Source organism: Pongo pygmaeus, chromosome 23, assembly GCF_028885625.2.
Source record: "Pongo pygmaeus isolate AG05252 chromosome 23, NHGRI_mPonPyg2-v2.0_pri, whole genome shotgun sequence".
NCBI classification, from domain to species: domain Eukaryota; kingdom Metazoa; phylum Chordata; class Mammalia; order Primates; family Hominidae; genus Pongo; species Pongo pygmaeus.
In genome coordinates, this window is record NC_085931.1 from 51,808,420 (window position 1) to 51,828,072 (window position 19,653).

The 19,653-nt window shown below is 41.8% G+C and overlaps 1 protein-coding gene across 10 annotated transcripts in view; it reads left to right on the forward strand.

Annotated features, from left to right (window-relative positions):
• The window catches only part of XPNPEP3 (X-prolyl aminopeptidase 3), a 75,502-nt gene that overhangs the window by 21,881 nt on the left and 33,968 nt on the right, over window positions 1-19,653 (forward strand). For all 10 annotated transcript variants that reach the window (XM_054469599.2, XM_054469596.2, XM_054469600.2 and 7 more), the window contains 2 exons: window positions 2,779-3,186; window positions 7,272-7,474. In XM_054469599.2, coding sequence (XP_054325574.1) covers window positions 2,779-3,186; window positions 7,272-7,474 — 611 coding nt within the window. The remainder of the gene's footprint in view (window positions 1-2,778; window positions 3,187-7,271; window positions 7,475-19,653) is intronic.

Sequence of the window (19,653 nt, forward strand, 5' to 3'; positions counted from 1 at the left end):
ACCAGCCTCTGCTTTTGTAAGAGTATTTACTACTTGAGTAAATTAGGAAATTTTCAATGTTGAGTAACAGTGGCAGACTTAACATGAATAATTATCAAGGAAATAAATAGCTGTGGTACAAAGTTCAGTATTCTGCCTAAGAAACCTAGGAGACTCTCAGCCAGCTCAATCTTGAAAGAAAAAAATGTGATATGAGCTCTTCTTGGCCTCATTTTGTTGCTTCAGCTGCTTCACATTGGCCCATAAGGGCTCCACTTATCACTCTCTTTTATTTCTTGCCAACTTCATCAACAAAAACATAAATTTGTTTCTATTGTAGATGTCTGAAAAGTTAAATAAAAATATTTTATTAATGGAATACAAGTTACAGAATTTGCTGGTGAGATAAACTATATATAGGTAAAACAATTAGATCCTGGGCCATGGGACATGGGTCACACCTGTAAACCCAACACTTTGGGAGGCCAAGGCAGGCAGATTGCTTGAGGCTGGGAGTTCGAGACCAGGCTGGGCAACATGGTGAAACCCCGTCTCTACTAAAAATACAAAAATTAGGCCAGGCATGGTAGCTCATGCCTGTAATCCCAGCACTTTGGGAGGACTAGGCGGGCAGATCATTTGAGGTCAGGAGTTTGAAACCAGCCTGGACAACATGGTGAAATCTCGTCTCTACTGAAAATACAAAAATTAGCCAGGCCGTGTGGTACACACCTGTAATACTAGCTATAGAGAGGCTAAGGCAGGAGAATCGCTTGAACCGGGAAGTTGGAGGGTGCAGTGAGGTGAGATCGCGCCACTGCCCTCCAGCCTGGGTGACAGAGCAAGACTCTTTCTCAAAGAATAATAGCAATAAATAAATAAAAATACAAAAATAGTCAGGCCTGGTGGCTCACGCCTGTAATCCCAGCTATTTGGATAGCCGAGGCACAAGAATCACTTGAACCCAGGAGGTAGAGTTTCAGTGAGCCAGGATCATGCCACTGCTCTCCAGCCTGGGTGACAGAGCAGGACTCTGACTCCAAAAAAAAAAAAAAAAAAATTAGATCTGAGGTAATCATATACTGAACATGAGTACTAAGGAAATTCAAAGACCTTTGATCAAGCCATTTTTCTCCTGGGACTGTCCCCATAATAATTAAAGCACCGGTACATGGGACATAAAAGTACTAAGATATAAGTACAAAGATATTTATTATAGCAGCAAAAAGCTGAAAAGCAGTTTGAATTCCTACAGTATAGAAATGGCTGAATAAGTTATGGTCTATTCACCCCAAGAAATGTCTTGGAGACATCAAGCAGAATGAATTGAAGCTGTACCAAACGACTTGAAGGAAAAGAATTCCACGACATATTGTTCTGTTGGAAAAGGAAGATACTAAAAAGTGTGTGTAGTGTCCCATTTTGTAAAACAGTAGTGATCCAAAAAGTCCCAAATGCATGTATGTATGATTTTGTGAGAGTTGAGAAAACTCAGAAAAGATACATACTAGATTACAAACCTGGGCAAGGTGTTGATGTGAGTAGGAGAAGGGAATAGGAGTAAGGAGCCAAACAGTGAAGGAAAGAGGGAAAAACATTTATTGAAATAATTCAGTATTACATTTATCTACAACTGTACGGTGTGTGTATATAAGGAAGTGAAATTGTTACCTTTTTAAAATTAAGAGGGGGTCGGGCGCGGTGGCTTACACCTGTAACCCCAGCACTTTGGGAGGCTGAGGCAGGCCAAGATTGTGCCACTGCACTTCAGCCTGGGAGATAGCGAGACTCCCTCTCAAAAAAAAAAAAAAAAACAGTTGGCCAAGTCAGCAAAGGCCCTATATTGTATAGTTTCATTATATAAAATCTCTGCAATAGGCAAATCCATAGAGACAGATAATAGATTAGGAGTTGCCAAGGGCTGGGGGATTGTGAGAAAATGGGGAGTAACTGCTCATAAACATTTTTTTTTGTTATTGAAATGTTTTAAAATGCATTGTGGTGATGGTTGCACGATTCTGTGACTATACCAAAAACTCTTGAATTATGTGCTTTTACTTTTTTTAATTATTATTATTATTATTATTATTATTTTGAGATGGAGTCTTGCTTTGTCATGTAGGCTGGAGTGCAATGGCAGGATCTTGGCTCACTGCAACCTCCACCTCCCAGGTTCAAGCGATTCTCCTGCCTTAGCCTCCTGAGTAGCTGGGATTACAGGCATGCACCACCACACATGGCTAATTTTTGTGTTTTTTTAGTAGAGATGAGGTTTTACCATGTTGGCGGGGCTGGTCTTGAACTCCTGACCTCAGGTGATCTGCCTGCCTTGGCCTCCCAAAGTGCTGGGATTTCAGGCGTGAGCCACCTCAGCTAGTCGGGAGGCTGAGGTGGGAGAATTGCTTGAGCCTGGGAGGCAGAGGTTTCAGTGAGCCGAGATCATGCCACTGCACTCCAGCCTGGGCAACAAGAGCGAAACTCCATCTCAAAAAAAAAAAAAAATTATATTCAATGAATATAACTGAGTGAGTAAAAGAATGAGCCAAAGACCTGGAAGAGATCTAAGGGGTCCATGATTCCAGATTTCAGACGGGGCCACATTCAACTATCATTTCTTCCAAATTTTTGCAATGGAATAGAAATCTGAAACCTGGTTATCTCCTTAATTCTCCATGTGCTGTGAGGAGATTTGGCATAAATTGAACAATTGGACTTGAGTATTTCCATCTAATATTAAACTACCTTAAGTACTTTGGCACTGCAGAAATGTAAAGCATCCCTTTTATTTGTCATTTCTAGGGGAGGTAACTCCAGGACTATCTCAGGTGGAATATGCACTTCGCAGACACAAACTAATGTCTCTGATCCAGAAGGAAGCTCAAGGGCAGAGTGGGACAGACCAGACAGTGGTTGTGCTCTCCAACCCTACATACTACATGAGCAACGATATTCCCTATACTTTCCACCAAGACAACAATTTCCTGTACCTGTGTGGATTCCAAGAGCCTGATAGCATTCTTGTCCTTCAGAGCCTCCCTGGCAAACAATTACCATCACACAAAGCCATACTTTTTGTGCCTCGGCGAGATCCCAGTCGAGAACTTTGGGATGGTCCACGATCTGGCACTGATGGAGCAATAGCTCTAACTGGAGTAGACGAAGCCTATACGCTAGAAGAATTTCAACATCTTCTACCAAAAATGAAAGGTAACAAATGGGAGCAGAAGTCACATTACAAACCAGATTGGGATTAAAACCTTCCTTGCCTGTTGAGACAAGTCCTTAATTTCGTTATCGTAGTACCACCATGAAAAGACCATGAGCACCATGAAAGAAATGTAAAGTCTTTTTCAGAAGATTGAGCTTCTTTAAAGATTTCATTTATGCCTGGTGCATTGGCTCACACCTGTAATCCCAGCACTTTGAGAGGCTGAGGCAGACAGGTTCCTTGTGGCCAGGAGTTCAAGACCAACCTGGCCAACATGGCGAAACCCCGTCTCTACTAAAAATACAAAAATTAGCCAGGAATGGTGGCGGGTGCCTGTAATCCCAGCTACTCAGGTGGCTCAGGCAGGAGAATCACTTGAGCCTGGGAGGTGGAGGTTGCAGTGATCCGAGATCATGCCACTGCATTCCAGCCTGGGCAACAAAGCAAGACTGTCTTAAAAAAAAAAAAAAAAAAGATTCATTTATTCATTTGCAGGAGGTTACAGTGAGCCAAGATCCCGCCACTGCACTCCAGCCTAGGTGACAGAGCAAGACTCCATCTCAAAAAATAATAATAATAATAAAATGAAAGTATATAATTCAAGAGTTTTTGGTATAGTCATGGAATTGTGCAACCAGCACCACAATGAATTTTAGAACATTTCAATTAAAAAAAACTCCATGTTCACTAGGTTATTAATTAATCCAGTTAATGGATTAATGGAGACTGTTACCTATCCTAGTTTGAAATCTCAGAGAGAGAATTTTCTTTTAAAGCAAAGGATAAGCCAGACACAGTGGTGTACATCTGTAGTGGAGAGGCTGAGGTAGAAGGATCGCTTGAGGCCAGGAGTTCAGGTCCAGACTGCACAACGTAGTGAGACCCCATCTCCAAAAAATAAATAAAGGACGGGATGGGCATGCACCACTCTTCAAGATTACTGACCAGCTTCTTGATATTTGACTACTACTTCTTATCTTAGTGCTCTTGCCAACTCTTCAAAAGGAGGTACTGTTCTCCAAGAACGATCCATGCATCACAGCATCAGAATCACCTAGTAATGCATATTAAAATTAAAAATGCATAATACGTAATAGAAATTAAAATCTCAGGCCTCCACCCCCTATCTACTGAATCAGAATCTGCATTTTAACAAGATCTTTTGTGGTTCATATACAGTTGAGTTCTTTTTTTGTTTTTTTTTTTAGGCAGGGTCTCACTCTGTCACCCAGGTTGGGATGTAGGTATAGTGGCACACTCATGGCTCACTGCAACCTCGAATCCCAAAGCTCAAGCAGTCTTCCTGCCTCAGCCTCCAGAATACTGGGACTACCTGGGCACACCACCATGTCTGGCTAATTTTTTTAATTTTTTGTAGAGATGGAGTTTCACTTTGTTGCCTAGGCTGGTTTTGAACTCCTGGCCTCAAGTGAGCCTCCCACCTCAGCCTCCTGAAGTGCTGGGATTACAGGTGTGAGGCACCGTGCCTGACCACAGTTGAGTTCTTGTCCCTCAAAGAAATTACTTTCTCTACAGTTATTCTGGTGAAATTTTAATCAAGCCGAATGTTTTGAGATTTTTCTTCTGGGAATTTTTTCAGAACCTACACCACATTATAAACTATCTTTAGTAATTCTTAAAAAACTTTAGCTCTGGGAAGCATTTTATTTTTTGAAGTATCTTATTTGGAAAATAAGATAGATGCTCAAGTTTAAAAATACTGATTTTAGGCCAAGATAATGTATAATTATAAAGTTTTTGTTTGATTTTTCTTACATGGGTTACAAATCATTTCTGAAGTTAGCTTCTAAAAGAGAATTCCAAAAATGTTTTTCACAATCATGAAATATATTAGACTGTTTCCTGTAAAGCCTAATATGTAAGTTCTAATACATTTGATTAAATTCTTTTTATTACTTTATAGAAATGCTTTCCATTTTATAGATAATTAGCCTGTTGAATTCATTGAACTTTCTTATGTCTTCAAAATCCACATAAATGTGGGGCATAGAATCATTTTCTTTGTAGCTTTTTTATTTCTTACATTAGTTGCTACTTGTCATATTCTACTGTCTAAATTTTATTAATTCAGTATAGTTACAATCTCATGTAAAATACATTTCTCAAAAGTACTTTTCGGTCACCATTCCTTTTTTTTTTTTTTTGAGACAGAGTTTCACTCTTGCTCAGGCTGGAGTGCAGTGGCACGATCTCGGCTCACTGCAACTCCTGCCTCCCAGGTTCAAGCAATTCTCCTGCCTCAGCCTCCCGTGTAGCTGGGATTACAGGCACGCGCCACCACGCCCGGCTAATTTTTCTATTTTTTTAGTAGAGACAAGGTTTTACCATGTTAGTCAGGCTGGTCTCGAACTCCTGACCTCAGGTGATCCACACCCCTCCCCGGCCCGGCCTCCCAGGGTGCTGGGATTACAGGCGTTAGCCACCGCACCTGGCCGAAATCATATTTATTGAAAGGTTTAAAAACCTTTAAAAAGGTGAGCTATGATTTCATACACTTTGAACAGGTAGTAGGTGCGGTGGCTCACACCTGTAATCCCATCACTTTGGGAGGCCAAGGGAGGTGGATTGCCTGAGATCAGGAGTTCGAGACCAGTCTGGCCAACATGGTGAAACCCCATCTCTACTAAAAATACGAAAAAATTAGCTGGACGTTGTGGCATGCGCCTGTAATCCCAGCAACTTGGGAGGTTGAGGCAGGGGAATTGCTTGAACCAGGGAGGTGGAGGTTGCAGTGAGCCGAGATCGCACCACTGCACTCCAGCCTGGGTGACAGAGCAAGACTACGTCTCAAAAAAAAAAAAAATTACACGACAATTAAATTTCCATCTATCATAAGTAGGAAAGTGTTTCCCATGTAATATATATTTAGAACCATTTTTATTTTAAAAATGAAAATATGTAGGACATAGAATCACATAGGACATAGAATCAGTGCATATCCAATCAAAGTTTTCTGGATTTTTTCCCCTCTACTTTCCCCAAAGTATATGACTTTTTAGTCATATAAAATATTCAGACCTTCTCACTTGGATTGTTAGGAATACTGTTTGTAGCCTACTGTTAGAAAAAAAGAACAAATGCAGATCTGGTATTAAGTGCAAATCATTTTTATAATGAGCCTTTGTATCGTATATCTTAGGCAAATACAGACCATTTCCTTAGGTCTCTAAAGTTGAAAGCTGAACTGTGATTGTTTACAAAGAGAATGTATAGCAGATGCAAAGGGAGAAGTGAGGAACTATCAACTGTAGTTTTTCCATAGTAATTAATCATTGCTCCAGAATGGGAGGAGAACCTTTTCCTCTAGTACTGAGATCATTATGTGAAAGGATGGGACACTTTATCCATGAAGTCATGATCTGAGTATGTTTTTCTGTCCTTCTGTGTGCAATTATTCAACAAGTGCCTCTAGCTCAGTAAGTGGTGGTGAAGAACAGTTGTTTTAATTGTTTAATAATGAAGGCCGGGCATGGTGGTTCACCCCTGTAATCCCAGCACTTTGAGAGACTGAGGCAGGTGGATCACAAGTCAGGAGTTCGAGACCAGCCTGACCAATATGGTGAAACCTCATCTCTACTGAAAATACAAAAATTAGCTGGGCATGGTGGCGGGTGCCTGTAGTCCCAGCTACTTGGGAGGCTGAGGCAGAAGAATCGCTTGAATCTGGGAGGTGGAGGTTGCAGTGAGCCGAGATCGTGCCACTGCACTCCAGCCTGGGCAACAGAGCAAGACTCTGTCTCAAAAATAGAGAGAGAGAAAATCAAAGCTCGAATAAAGCTTTAGTCCCATGTATCGTCCTTTATAAAGAACACTGAGGTTTAGGGGCAGAAAAGCTGTATATTCAGTCTTAGAACATCTTGCCATTTCCAGGGAATGACCCTTCTAGTGATTTATAATCAAACCTTTATTGCTTCAGTCCTGAGAGAGTCTTAACTCTCAACACTTTAGAGTTCCACGTTACAGGTTTTATAGTTTTGACTCTTGTTCAAGTCGTTATGACAGTTGATATTTCTTGTTGCTGGTAGTTTTGTTTTAAATTTATTTTTTGGCTTCTCATTCTAAGCTGAGACGAACATGGTTTGGTATGACTGGATGAGGCCCTCACATGCACAGCTTCACTCTGACTATATGCAGCCCCTGACTGAGGCCAAAGCCAAGAGCAAGAACAAGGTTCGGGGTGTTCAGCAGCTGATACAGCGCCTCCGGCTGATCAAATCTCCTGCAGAAATTGAACGAATGCAGATTGCTGGGAAGCTGACATCACAGGTATGATTCCTATTGAAAAAGTTTTTTCCAGCCGGGCGCAGTGGCTCACGCCTGTAATCCAAGCACTTTGGGAGGCCGAGGTGGGTGGATCACAAGGTCAGGAGATTGAGACCATCCTGGCTAACATGGTGAAACCCCGTCTCTACTAAAAAAACATAAAAAATTAGCTGGGCATGGTGGCGGACGCCTGTAGTCCCAGCTACTCGGTAGGCTGAGGCAGGAGAATGGTGTGAACCCGGGAGGCGGAGCTTGCGGTGAGCTGAGATCGGGCCACTGCACTCCAGCCTGGGTGACAGAGCAAGACTCCGTCTCAGGAAAAAAAAAAAAAAGAAAAAGTTTTTTCCAGATTGGAAAAATTGTAAGCTCTTGAGGTCGTATACCCAATGCAGCAGTCTCCTCACCGCAGAAGGGCATCTAGCTTCTGCTCCAGTGTGTAGTGAACATACCTAGAGACTTGCTGAATACCTTGCAAGACAAAGTAAATCTGCCTTCTGTTAAGATGGTTCTTTTACCCATCAATCTTAATTATTTCTCCTTAGAATGACAGAAATTAATACTGTTGCTTTTCCTTATAGTTACACTAATAGTGTCAGTTAAACAGTTTGGTTCTAAGAAAGACTCAGGACCCAAAGTGACAATGCTTACAGATCTGCAGTTTATTATAGGGAAAGGGTAAAAAATAACCATAATACGAAAGTAAGGATATCTATCACAGCCAATGGCTGTCTCAAAGCAAGGAGTCTAGAGAAGCCAGGTGCAGGCTTCTATGGTCCTCCCTAGGTAAGGGCCAGGCAGGATGTATCTTTCTCTTACAGATTAGGAATCACCAGTGTTGTCATACTCTGCTCAGGCTGCCATTACAAAATATCACAGTCTGCATGGCTTAAACAAGAGAAATGTATTGTCTCATAATTTTGCAGTCTGGAAGTCCGAGATCAAGGTGCCATCACGGTCCATTTCTGGTGAGGGCTCTCCTGGCTTACAGAAGGCCGCTTTCTTGCTGTGTCCTTACATGACAGTGAAAGAGGGCCTTTTTACAAGGCCATAGTCCTATCAAATTAGAGCCCCACCCTTAGTTACCTAATTTAACTGTAACTACCTCCTAAAGACATAGAGATTAGAACTTCAACACATTAATTCTGGGGGAAACACAATTCAGTCCATGGCACATGCAACAGAATACCTCAGAATCAGAGACTCCAAAATGGAATCCCAGCTAGGGATTTTTGTTTTTTTGGTCACATAATCATATTCCTGCTACATAACAGTAAAGCCCCCCGAGAGTTTTCACAGAGACCAAGTGTAAACCATAAATCTCACTGGCAAACTGATAGAAACTACCCCAAAACTCCTTATTTCATTTATTCTCTCCAAGGTGTTGGCCATTGACTTAATTTAAAAAAATTTTTTTACTGTGGGGAAATATGCATAACATAAAATATATCATTTTAACCATTTTTAAGTATGCTATTCAATGACATTAAGTACATTCATATTGTTGTGCCCACTTTTTCCCAACTTTTTCCATCATTCCAAATAGAAACTATACAGATAAATAATAACTTCCCATTCTCCCCTCCTCCAGCCCCCAGTAACCTCTACTTTCTCTATGAATCTACCTATTCTAGCTACTTCATATAAATGGAATCATACAACATTTGGCTTTTTGTGACTGGCTTATCTCACTTAGCATAATGTTTTTAAGGATCTTCCATAAAAATTTCATTCTTTTTTTTTTAGATAGAGTCTCGCTTTGTTGCCCAGACTAGAGTGCAGTAGCATGATCATAGCTCACTGCAGTCTCGACCTCCTGGGTTCAAGTGATCCTCCCACCTTAGCCTCCCAAGTAGCTGGGACCATGGGTGCATGCCACCATGCCTGCTAATTTTTTAAATTTTTTGTAGAGACAGGGTTTCTCAGTGTTGGCCAGTCTAGTCTCGAACTCCTGAGCTCAAGCAGTCCGCCCACCTCGACCTCCCAAAGTGCTGGGATTACAGGTATGAGCTGCCGTGCCCAGCTTCATTCTTTTTAAAGACTGAATAATATTCCATTGTATGCGTATGCCATATTTTATTTGTTCATCCATTGATAAACATTTGGTTTCTTTGTGTTCAAGTCTCTTTTAATTCCATTTGGTATATACACACAACTGGAGTTGCTAGATCAAATGGTAATTTTATGTTTAATATTTTGAGGACCACCATACTGTTATCCATAGTGGCTGCACCATTTCAGATTCCCACTGGCAACGCACCAAGGGTTCCAATTTCTCCATTCTACACCAACATTTGTTCTGTTTTTGTGGTAATAGCCAGTCCTAATGTGTGTGAAGTGGTATCTTATCGTAGTTTGGATTTGTATTTCCCTAATGATTAGTGGTGTTGGGCATCTTTTTGTGTGCTTCCTGCCTTCCTAATGGTTTTGTTTTGTTTTGTTTTGTTTTGTTTTTTCTTTTTGAGACAGTGTCTCACTATCGCTCGGGTTGGAGTGCATGGTGAGATCATAGCTTACTGCAGCCTTGAATTCCTGGACTTAGGGGATACTCTTGCCTCAGCCTCCTGAGTAGCTTGGATTACAGGCACATACCACCATGCCTGGCTAATTTTTTAGGTTTTTGTAGAGATGGGGTCTCACTATATTACCCAGGCTGGTGTTGAACTCCTGGCCTCAAGAGATCTTCCATCCTCAGCCTCCCAAAACACTAAGATCACAGGCATGAGCCACCACGTCCAGCATCCTCTTAACACTTTCAGTCAGTATGTTTCCTGCCACACCTTGACCAAGGAAGGAACTTTAGCAAAATAGCTCTGGCTAATTCTAAGCCTGGAATTAGCACAACAGTTCACTCTACCCCCATAACCAATATTAACTCTATTTTTTGATAAAACAGTAATCCTGAGTTGACAACAGTTACTTCACTTCTCAATATCATATAGATAATCAAAATACATAGACAAGCAGGGCATAGTGGCTCACCCCTATAATCTCAGCACTGAGGCCAAGGTGGGAGGATCACGTGAGGCAGCGAGGAGTTAGAGACCAGCCTGGCAACGTGGCAAGACCTCACCTCTACAAAAAAATATATTTTAATTAGCCAGGCATTGTGGCATATGCCTGTAGTCCTAGCTACTCTGGAGGCTGAGGCAGAAGGATCACTTGAGCCCAAAAGTTTAAGGTTACAGTGAAGTATTATCACATCACTGCACTCCAGCCTGGGTGACAGAGCAAACCCTGTCTCTAAAAAAATGCATACACAGAATCCAAACATTTACAGTGATCAGTGAAGGGTTGGTACTGATTTAAACAGACAGCTGAATTATCCAATTATACTTTCTTGTGTTTTTGTACGAACTGTACGGTCCTTTGGCCTCCTTGATCCACAATTTTCTGCACTTTATGGTATATATCTGCTGAGTTATTAAAAATAATAATTAGGGCCGGGCATGGTGGCTCACGCCTGTAATCCCAGCACTTTGGGAGGCCGAGGCGGGCGGATCACCTGAGGTCAGGAGTTCGAGACCAGCCTCAACATGGAGAAACCCCATCTCTACTAAAAATACAAAATTAGCCGGGCGTGGTGGTGCATGCCTGTAATCCCAGCTACTCGGGAGGCTGAGGCAGGAGAATTGCTTGAACCTGGGAGGCGAAGGTTGCGGTGAGCCGAGATCGTGCCATTGCACTCCAGCCTCGGCAACAAGAGCAAAACTCTGTCTCAAAAAAATAATAATAATCTATCATTAATCAAGTCTAAATATTCATCAAGCCAATTCTCCTCCACAGGGATAACATCCCAACAGGACTTTAATTCAGTCTCTCAGTATATTTGATCATCATCATCAGTATTATACTAAATTTTATAAGCTCCTAAAATATTAATTTTACCTGACCCCTGTATTACATCATATAGCAGTACCATTGAAGTGAGAAGTCAGACAAAATTTAGCTGCTAAAGGCTTACATTAAAATAAAAATTAAGGCCAGGTGTGGTGGCTCACACCTGTAATCCCAGCACTTTGGGAGGCTGAGGCAGGAGAATCACTTAAGCTTAGGAGTTCAAGACTAGCCTGGGCAACATGTAGAGACCCCCATCTCTACAAAAAATTTTTAAAAATAGCCAGGTGTGGTGGTCCCAGCTGCTTGGGAGGCTGAGGTAGGAGGATCACTTGAACTGGGGCAGTTGAAGCTGCGATGAGATGTGATCGTGCCACTGCACTCCAGCCTGGGCAACAGAGTGAGACCACATCTCAAAAAAGAATAATAAAATTTTAAAAAATAAAATTAACAAATAAGACGGCTGGATGCAGTGGCTTACGCCTATAATCTCAACATTTTGGGAGGCCAAGGCGGGCAGATCACTTGAGCCCAGGAGTTCAAGATCAGCCTGGGCAACATGGTGAAACCCTGTCTCTGCAAAATACGAAAAAATTAGCTGGGCATGGTGGTACGCACCTGTAGTCCCATCTACTCAGGAGGCTGAAATGGGAGGATCACATGAGCCCAGGGAGGTCGAGGCTGCAGTGAGCTGAGATTGCACCACTGCACTCCAGTCTGGGTGACAGAGTGAGACCCTGTCTCAATAAAGAAATAAAGAAATAAAAGAAGACAAAATCATGGTGTAATTATTTTGTCCCTCCCTATGCAATTTACCTCTTCTCATATACTGTATATTATTTCTCATAGGAGTCTAGATCAGAGGTCATATCTCTGCTCTTTCAAGATTCAAAACATCTTGAAAACAGCCAGATTTCCTTCTCAAAAAGTTACATGATTTGGCCAGATGTGGTGACTCATACCTATAATCCTAGCACTTCGGGAGGCCAAGACGGGTGGATCACTTGAGCCCAGGAGATTGAAACCAACCTAGGCCTCATAGTAAGACCCCATTTCTACAAAAAAAAAAAAACCAAAGTTTTTAATTAGCTGGATGTGGTGGCACATGCCTGTAGTCCCAGCTACTTGGGAGGCTGACATGGGAAGATCACTTGAGCCCAGGAAGTCAAGGCTGCAGTAAGCCACGATCATGCCACTGCACTCTGGCATGGGTGACAGAGACCCTGCCTCAAAAAGTTACGTGGTTTAGCTGGGCGTGGTGGCTCACACCTGTAATCCCAGCACTTTGGGAGGCCAAGGCGGGTGGATCACAAGGTCAGGAGTTCGAGACCAGCCTGGCCTATATGGTGAAACCCCGTCTCTACTAAAAATACAAAAATTAGCTGGGCGTGGTGGCAGGCGCCTGTAGTCCCAGCTACTTGGGAGGCTGAGGCAGGGGAATCACTTGAACCCGGGAGGCGGAAGTTGCAGTGAGCAGAGATCGCACCTCTGCACTCCAGCCTGGGTGACAGAGTGAGACTCCGTCTCAAAAAAAAAAAAAAGTTACATGGTTTGACAGATGTTGATTCTCAGTGAGAAGGATCCTGCAACAGAACTCATTTATCTACCACAGAAAACACTAGTCCTGTTTAAAGTTTGTCCAGGATCCACAAACTGCACTACAGGAAAAGAATGCTTGGCACTCAGTTGCATTGTTGGAGCTGTTAAAAAGCACCTCAACAGGTTGCATCCTTTAGTTAGAATTTCCATAGACCAGAGGTTCCGTGAGTCTCCCATGCATGCACAACGTGGGTTTCTGCCATGGGAGTCACTGGCAGTCATGCTTGGGATACCTTGGACTCCATTTAAATTAAGATATCTGTAATGCAGCTTGTGTTAACATGCAAGCTTATTCCCGTTGTTGGGTTGGTTTGGGCATGCTGTCATAGTGCGTGCTGTAAATTGTTAAGACCCATTTTGATTGCACTGTCCATCATTTCAAACAGCTTGCCACTTTTATTCTTACTCCTGAAATAGGATGCCTTCAAGGCACACTATTGGCATTGGCAAATCTATTTCTTTTTTTTTTTTTTGAGACAGAATCTCGCTCTGTCACCAGGCTGGAGAGTAGTGGCACAATCTTGGCTCACTGCAACCTCCGCCTCCCAGGTTCAAGCGATTCTTCTGCCTTAGCCTCCCACATAGCTGGGACTACAGGCGTGCATGACCATGCCCAGCTAACGTTTTTGTATTTTTAGTAGAGACGGGGTTTCACCATGTTGGCCAGGATGGTCTCAATTTCTTGACCTTGTGATCCGCCCGCCTCGGCCTCCCAAAGTGCTGGGATTACAGGCGTGAGCCACCGCGCCTGGCTGGCAAATCTATTTCATCAGTATGTCTTTCCTCATTAAAAACAAATCCACCTGGCCAGTTGCTCCTAGCCTGGCTCCTAATTCCACTAAGGCTCTCTTATTTTGAGGGTGGGAACATGACATGTTGTCGCCATTAAATATTAGTACAACTAATATTTGTACAACTGTTTCATTTGTACAACTGCTTTACTACAACTAGAAAATAAATTTGGGACCCCAAAATATTGAGTCCCCCAGGTTTAGGTCATATGAGTGGTAGTCACACCTAAATAGACTCATTTGAATGTACTTTCCAGAGTCATCCACATTGAATTTTGAATTCTCAGGAATATAGGCCCACCAAGTTATACCTTATTTATTTTTGTCACTGAGCCAAGTGTCCCAGTTTTCTCTCCACCTCCTTATGCCTATTTACCCACAATAACAATGCAAATAACTCTTTTTACACATACTATAACAGATGGAACATGGCATGAGACAGCATTCTATCATCATATTCTGGTAACCTTTGTAAAACCGTTACCATCTTAATGGTTATATGTGTTACTGACATTATTATCCGTTGATTTTCAAATTTAACTGGCTAAATTTGAAATATTATTTATATTATATATTTATTTTATATATAAATATAAAATATTATATAATATATATTTATATATTATAATATTATAATATAATTAATATGCATAACAGGTTGCTTTCCCAACACAGATCCTTTTTAATAGATACATCCGGCCGGGCGCTTATGCCTGTAATCCCAGCACGTTGGGAGGCCAAGGCAGGCAGATCACCTGAGGCCGGGAGTTCGAAACCAGCCTGACTAATACGGAGAAACCCAGTCTCTACTAAAATACAAAATTAGCCGGGCATGGTGGTGCATCCCTGTAATCCCAGCTACTCGGGAGGCTGAGGCAGGAGAATCTTTGAACCCAGGAGGTGGAGGTTGCAGTCAGCCGAGATATTGCCCAGGCTGGAGTGCAATGGCACTAAGAGTGAAACTCTATCCCAAAAAAAAAAAAAAAAAAAAGATGCATCCTGTGAAACAGGAATCAAGATATAGCCTTATTTATATTATTCCACATAGTCATGGATAGCTGTCACATTTTCTTTTTTGTTTTTTGTGTTTTGAGATGGAGTTTCACTTTTGTTGCCCTGGCTGGAGTGCAATGGCATGATCTCAGCTCACCACAACCTCCACCTCCACCTCCCAGGTTCAGGTGATTCTCCTGCCTCTGCCTCCGGGTAGCTGGGATTACAGGCATGTGCCACTACGCCTGGCTGATTTTGTATTTTTAGTAGAGATGAGGTTTCTCCATATTGGTCAGGCTGATCTAGAACTCCCAACCTCAGGTGATCTGCCCACCTCGGCCTCCCAAAGTTCTGGGTTTACAGGTGTGAGCCACTGCGCCCAGCAGCTGTCCCATTTCTTCATCCATTTTGAGGACATACATCACTCCCGGAAGTGTGCTTGTTAGATGGGCTATTGCCTAGCTGTCTTTTTGGCTCTTCAAAAGAGGAGGAGAATGCCAGACATGGTGGTGATGCCAGTAGTCCCAACTACCCAGGAGGCTGAGGGCAGGAGGATCACTTGAGGCCAGGAGTTAGAAGCTATAGTAGACCATGATACAGGTGCTGCTATGATCGTTTCTGTGAGTAGCCACTGCACTCACAGGCAACACAGCAAGACTCCGTTTCTTAAAAAAGGGGATTTCATAAGTTCTTTACCCCAAGGGGTATCTGAGTTAAAGCAAAGAGAGAATATTATTCTCTTGCTTTAAGCATCTCTTGAGACTCCAGAAGCATCTGTTGAGCTTCTGTACCACTCATTTATTGACTTCTTTCCCCTTAGCAACAACCTTGCCTTTCTTAATCATTTTTTAATTTTTTTATTTATATATAAAGTGTACAACATATTTTGATATGCCTATGCATAATACAGTGGTTACTGCAGTCAAGCAAATGCATTTATATTAATTTGAATGCAAACCTTTCCCGCTGAAGGAAACTTCCTCAGACAGCTATTGAGCTAGTCTAATCATAGGGAGATAAATTGGATAAATACAGAAAATGGCACTATACTGTTGGCAGCCAGGACAATTTTTATTAATAGTTTAAGCTTCAGTGGAGCCCACTGGTATATGTCATTGTTCAGTGCGTCACTGGCTGGCTTGAGTTCCTCCACCCATTTCATAGACTTGGTTGCCATTTCAAGAGATCAAGTTAGGCCATCAACTGTTGGTTCCAATCACCTTAAAATTCTGGCACAGAGTTTCTTTGGGATCAGCATGCCCTACTTTGATTTTTCCTTTAGAATTTTCATAGAGATTTCCAAAGAGCAGCTCCTCACATGGAGGGCCCTTTTATTGTCCAGTTATTTGTGACCCACTTGTTAGACCAATTGCAAGTCCATTAGTGACAGCCCAAGAATCAATATTTACCCAAATAATAGGGCTTTTGTGTCCAGTTCTTCTATCAGGACTATGATTGTAGCCTATAATTCAGCCCTGTTGACCAACTTGTTCTTAACTTTTTCCATAGGATTTTACTTTCTGCTGGACTCTGAACATCTACTTTTCGTACAGAATTGCCCTCAGTTCTAGAATAGCCATCTGTGAACCAGTCCAATTGCCTGGCATCCATGGGCAAATAATTGAAAGGAGGGATCCTAGGAGGAAAAGACTACTTGCTCATGAATCTGATGATTCTTTCACGTAGATCCCCTGGTAGCATGCTGCATATAGTTCATTTCCATTTTATGACACAACTTCTTTGGACATTGTCCATCTTATTGAAATGCATTTCTTTTTTTCTTTTTTTTTCCAATAGAGATTAGTACTTTTCTTTTCTTTTTTTTTGAGACAGAGTTTTGATCTGTCGCCCAGGCTGGAGTGCAATGGCCCCATCCTGGCTCACTGCAACCTCTGCTTCCCGGGTTCAAGTGATTCTCCTGCCTCAGCCTCCCAAGTAGCTGGGATTACAGACGCCCACCACCACGCCTGGCTTATTTTTGTATTTTTAGTAGAGACAGGGTTTCACCATATTGCCCAGGCTAATCTTGAACTCCTGACCTCAGGTGATCCACCCACCTCAGCCTCCCAAAGTACTGGGATTACAAGCATGAGCCACCGTGCCTGGCCCAGACTTTTTTAAATTAAAAAATTTATAACTTTTTTAAAAAATTGAATTATAGACTTGAACCCTGGACTCTCACATTAAAAATCTGATGCTCGACCAACTGAGCTACACAGACTTCTAACCAGACTTTTTATCCCTTTCACAGCAGCATCCCCACATCCCCTGAGTTAATTCTGTTATTCTTAAGTGCTTCATTAAGAGGCCCAGACAGTATTGTACACTGTCCTACTCCATCCAGTAGATGTAAAAGAGTTTCTTCTCCACCTCCAGGCCATTTTACTGACACATTTGTGAAAGATCTTGTGTTCCCTGCCAGGAGTTGGGATTATGAGATCCTGGCCTATATATCAATGTTCTTCATCTATTACCATGCTGATATTAAAACACAGCATTTTGACATCTGATGTTAGAGACTCATTGGAACCTTTCTCTTTCTAAAATTCCTTTAAACTCAGATAATAAACATATCTGCCTTGGGATTTTTATAGTCTGAGGAGTTTAATGACAGGCAGTTGTGGATCCCAAACCTTCCTGTAAAATTCTATCAGGGTTGGCCCTCTGTCAATTTTTTTTATCATTATTTTTGGAGAAACAGGGTTTCACCATGTTGGCCGTGTGAGCTCCTGAGCTCGAGCACTCTGCCCACCTCGGCCTCCCAAAGTGCTGGGATTACAGGCAAGAGTCACCATGCCTGGCCTCTATGTGTTTTTTATTTAATCGTGGTGAGATGCATATAAAATGTTACCATTTTAGGCCTAGCACGGTGGCACATGCCTGTAATCCCAGCACTCTGGGAGGCTGAGGCAGGTGAATCACTTGAGGCCAGGAGTTTGAGACCAGCCTGGGCAACAAGGCGAAACCCCGTCTCTACTAAAAATACGTAAAATTAGCCAGGTGTGAGACACATGCCTGAATTCCAGCAACTTGGGAGGTGGAGGTTGCAGTGAGCCGAGATTATGCTATTGCGCTCCAGACTAGGCAACAGAGAGAGACTCTGCAAAAAAAAAATTTACCATTTTAGCCATTTTTAAGTGTATGTCTTAATTCATTCACACTGTGTGTGACTATTACTACTATCTTTTTTCAGACTTTTTTATCATCCCAAATAGAAATTGTACTCAATAAATAATAACTTCCCATTCTTCTCTCCTCCCAGCCCCTGGTAACTTTTACTTTTTCTGTGACTCTGCCTATTCTAGTTACTTCATGTAAGTAGAATCATACAGTATTTGTCTTTGTGACTGGCTTACTTCACTTAGTAAAATGTTTTCAAAGTTCATCCATGTTGTAGCATTTTTCAGAATGACATTCCTCTGCGGCTGAATGGTATTCCATTGTATGTATAGACAATGTTTACTTCATCTTTTTTTTTTTTTTTTTTTTTTTTTTTGAGACGGAGTCTCGCTGTCACCCAGGCTGGAGTGCAGTGGCGCAATCTCGGCTCACTGCAGGCTCCGCCTCCCGGGTTCACGTTTATTCTCCTGCCTCAGCCTCCCGAGTAGCTGGGACTAAAGGCGCCTGCCATCACACCCGGCTAATTTTTTTGTATTTTTAGTAGAGATGGGGTTTCACTGTGTTAGCCAGAATGGTCTCGATCTCCTGACCTCGTGATCCGCCCACCTCGGCCTCCCAAAGTGCTGGGATAACAGGCGTGAGCCACCGCGCCCGGCCTCCTTCATCTTTTCATCTGTTGTTGGACACTTGGGTTGTTTCCGTCTTTTGGGCTATGGTGACTAATGCTGCTATGTACCTGGGTTTACAAATAATTATTCAGGTCCCTGCTTTCAGTTCTTTGGGGTATATACCCAGAAGTAGAATTGTTAGATCTGTGGTGAGTCTGTGTTGTTGTTGTTTTTTTCTTTTTTTGAGACAGAGTCTCCATTTGTTCCCAGGCTGGAGTGCAGCAGCACCATCTTAGCTCACTGCAGCCTCGAACTCCTGGGCTCATGTGATCTTCCCACCTCAGCCTCCTGATTATATATTTAATTTTTTGAGAAACCACCATATAGTTTTCCACAGCAAATGGACCATTTCACATTTCTACCAGCAATGCACAAGGGTTCCAGTTTTTCTACATTCTTGCCAATCGATACTTGTTATTTTCTGCCTTTTGAGTACTAGCCATCTTAATGGGTGTGAAATGACATCTCATAGTTTTTATTTGCATTTCATTAATAGTTAGTGATATTGAGCATATTTTCATGTGTTTATTGGTTATTTGTATATCTTATTTGGAGAAATACCTGTTCAGTTCCTTTGCCCATTTTTTAAATTGGGTTGGATTTTTTTGTTGTTGAGTTGTGGGAATTCCTTATATGTTTTTGATATTAACTCTTAATCTGGTATATGGTTTGCACATATTCTCCCATTATGAGGGTTGGCTTTTTACTATTGATAGCGTCCTTTAATGCTCAAAATGTTTTAATTTTTATAAAGTCCAGTTTGTTTTTTTGTTGTTAACTGTGCTTTTGGTGTCATATCCAAGAAAATATTACCAAATCCAGTGTCATAAAGATATTCCCGTGTGTTTTCTTCTAAGAGTTTTATAGTTTTATGTTTAGGTCTTTGACGCATTTTGAGTTAATATTTATATATGGTGTAAACTAAGGGTCTAACCTTATTCTTTTTCATGCCCCGTTTCTTTCTTGATTTTATTTCTTTTATAAAGTCCTAAATTTACTATCTTTTTATTATCCAGGAAGTTGGGATAAAAGATCTTAAACTGCCTTTTTACATCTTCCTGAGATCTAACAGCAAAGTCACATATGAAGTTCATGCTGGTGGATGCCTTTTATCACAGTATCAGTCATAACCTGGGTGAGGGGTATCCCATAATGGAGTTCATTTATGTCCTCGTAC